Raw genomic sequence first — 3,361 nt, 5'->3', positions numbered from 1 at the left:
GATATAATACGAGACTGAGAAATTTATACCTTTAAAAGAATTTTTGGAAGATTATGTAACTTACAGTTTTACCCCATTATTATTGTTGTGCTTCATATCTGCTTATGATCTATCATATTGCTTTATTGGACCTCTAGTAAGTGTCGATGTCGACCCCTCGTCACTACTTCTCCGGGGTTAGGCTAGATACTTACTGGGTACGCGTTGATTTACGTGCTCATGCTTCACTTCTGCACTAAATGTGCAGTATCTGACAGGTTCAATTGGTGGCCATCTGGGTGCGTAGGCACAGCTGCTGAGAAGACTTTATGGTGAGGTGCATTTCAAGCTACGTATCGCAGCCCACAGAGTCTCCATCGTACTATTTACTCTATCATGTCCTATTTATATTCCAGACAGATGTTGTATTATTATTGTACTCCTTAATAAATGCTCATGCACTTGTGACACCAATTTTTGGGATACTCTAGTGGTTGTTTATGGTCCGGCTTGATATTGTCATCTTTTATTTTATATCTTACTAATATTTTAAGTATTCATGAATTTTTAAACGCATTGAATCCTTTATTTAATGAGACTTATGATTTTAAAAATAATAAAATAAATAGTTGAGTTGATATGTCATTGTTGGCTTGCCTAACGACGACGTTGGGCGTCATCACGACCTATAGTGGGAAATTGGGTCGTGACATGTTCAATTCCAGGTTTGATTCTCTTTTATCTGTCTTCCTTTTCTTAATTTTTTGGGGGATGTATTTGTGGTTGATTTTATTGTTAAATTCTGAGATTTAAACTTTGTTCATTATTTCTAAATCTCTAAAATAATTTGCAACTAGAATAAAGTAGTTGATGCTTAAGATTTTCTTTTAAAGAAGCTTTAGATTTGCACTTGTAAGGTAAATATGTTGTAGCCTACTTATAAAGAAGCATTGCTAGTTTTTTAAAAGATGTTCTTCCTATTTCTAACAAGTGACGCACTTGACTATTATTTCAGTTTGATTTGAAGTTTCAATGGACTTGAGGAATATTTTAGTAAAGTATCAAAAATAAGTTTGACATCTCCAAATCAATCTAACCAAGAAAAAACTTTAGACCAATCAGAAGTACTGTCGCATTCAGCTCAAAGATAAGAACTTGATTTAAATGCGCTAAATCACGATCTAGATGAAAGGACTCCAATTTTAAATTATTATGAAAACCTTCGTGATGAAATAAGGAGGAAATTCCTTCGAATTGGTCCTTGTCAACCTCGGAATCATGACTTTCCCTCAAACTAATTTCTCTGGTTCAATGCGTCGTTTCGTTTCTAAATGGTTTGATGATTATTGTGACCGGTTGGAGAATAGTGTGAGTACAGATGCAACATATTGTTTACCTTGTTATTAGTTTAAAGGTGATAATATTCATCAAGGTGGAGGTGATGTATTTTTAAGTAAAGTGCTCAAAAATTGGCAGAAGATCAAAGACAACTTTTCAAAGGACATTGGTGGTCCCAATAGCGTTCATAATCAAGCAAAAAGAGATTGTGAAGATCTAATGCAGCAAAAACAGTCCATTTATGTTGCATTTGACAAACAACCTGATCAAATGAAACATGAATACTGGCTTCGCTTAAATGCTTCAATTGATGTAGTAAAACTTCTCTTGAATCAAGGATTGACACTCAGTGGTTAAGATGAAAGTGAATCGTCATTGAACGGGGGTAATTTTCTTGAAGTTCTTTCATGATATCGAGTTAAATGTGAAAAGATTAAGCCTTTGTGTTGTAGAATGCTCCAAAAAATAATAAAATGAATTCTCCAGACATCCAAAAAGAAATTGTGACAGTGTGTAAAATAGAAAAAATTAAGGCTATAATAAAGGATATAAATGGTGATTACTTTTCTCTAGTAGTCGATGAATCTTTTGATGTGTCACGCAAAGAGAAAATGACTAATGTTTTAAGATATGTTGATATAAAGGGATATGTGATGGAAGTATTTATTGGACTTTTTCATGTTCTTGATACTAGTACTTTATCACTAAAGAAAACAATTATTGATGTACTTGCTCATCATTCATTAAGTTTATCTTTTGTATATGGACAATGTTATGATAGAGCAAGCAATATTCAAGGTGATATTAATGGTCTTAAAATGTTGATTAGACAAGAAAGTAGATCGGCTCATTCTATTCATTGTTTTGCTCATCAACTTCAATTAACTCTTGTAGTGGTTTCAAAAAAGTGCGTTCAAGTAGGAGAACTTGTGTTGTTGGTTTCAAATATTTTGAATGTGCTGGAAGCTTCTTTTAAACGTATGGATGAACTTTGAAAATCTCAAAAAGGAAAACTTCAAGAGGAATTAGATATGAGTGAGCTAAAAATGTGTAGATGCTTGAATCAAGAGCTCGGTCTTGTTAAAGCTGGTGATACTCATTGGGGATCTCATTACAAGTCGTTTGAAAATTTTATACTTTTTTTTACTCTATTATTGATGTACTTGATACCCTTATTGAAGATGCAAGAACTTTAGATGAAAGAGCTAAGGCATTAGGATATCTTAGAAGTTGCCAAACGTTTGAGGTTGCTTTTATGTTGCATTTAATGAAAGATATTTTGAGAATCACATATGATCAAAATATATCGGGCTCCAGAAAAAAAGAGCAGGATATTGCTAATTCCATGATACTTCTTGAAGTAGCAGAAAATAAACTTCAGATGTTAAGAGTTGATGGATGGGATCCACTTAAAGATAAGGTATCAACATTTTGTATCAAGCATGATATTCTAATACCCAATTTTGATGAGCCATATGCTAACTTTGGAAGACCACGACGTAAAGTTGTTGGTCATATTACTTTATATCATTATCGTGTGGATGTATTTTATAAGATTATTGATTGGCAACTTCAAAAATTTAATGACTGTTTCAATGAGGGGACAAATTATTTGTTTAATGGAGTAGCTTGCCTAAATTCATTTGATTCATTTTCTAAATTTAACATCAGGAAGATAGTGAAAATGGCTAAATTATATCTTGACGACTTTGATGAATTTAGTTTGGGTGTCCTTGAGAATTAACTTATTAATTACATTATTGATGTACGTGATTTTGATAAAAGGTCCTCAAATTTAGGTAGACTTGGTGAACTTTCAATAAAACTAGTTGAAATAAAGAAGAATATTACTTATCCTCTTGTATTGTGAAATTTGTTTTGCTTCTGCTAGTTGCCACTGCCACCATTAAAAGAGCTTTTTCTGCGATGAAGTTTATGCGGAATCGAATGGATGATGAATTTTTAGATGGTTGCATAGTACCTTAAGTAGAAGGAAAAAAGTATTTCGTACTGCTTCTAATGAGTCTATTATAAAAATATTTCA

General features: G+C 32.7%; 2 protein-coding genes across 2 annotated transcripts; both read left to right on the top strand.

The window, feature by feature from the left end:
- The first annotated feature begins 1,790 nt into the window (after positions 1-1,790).
- LOC138908117 (uncharacterized) lies at positions 1,791-2,312 on the top strand. The gene has a single exon (XM_070198757.1). It carries the CDS (start codon positions 1,791-1,793, stop codon positions 2,310-2,312), a length of 522 nt encoding a protein of 173 aa, XP_070054858.1.
- A 51-nt stretch (positions 2,313-2,363) lies between these two features.
- LOC138908116 (uncharacterized) lies at positions 2,364-3,061 on the top strand. The gene is made up of 2 exons (XM_070198756.1): positions 2,364-2,406; positions 2,499-3,061. Exons 1-2 carry the CDS (start codon positions 2,364-2,366, stop codon positions 3,059-3,061), a joined length of 606 nt encoding a protein of 201 aa, XP_070054857.1.
- Positions 3,062-3,361: the final 300 nt, after the last annotated feature.

Source organism: Nicotiana tomentosiformis, chromosome 3, assembly GCF_000390325.3.
Source record: "Nicotiana tomentosiformis chromosome 3, ASM39032v3, whole genome shotgun sequence".
Lineage (NCBI taxonomy): Eukaryota > Viridiplantae > Streptophyta > Magnoliopsida > Solanales > Solanaceae > Nicotiana > Nicotiana tomentosiformis.
Note: the sequence above shows the minus strand (reverse complement) of the source record. Positions and strands in the feature narration are given on the sequence as shown.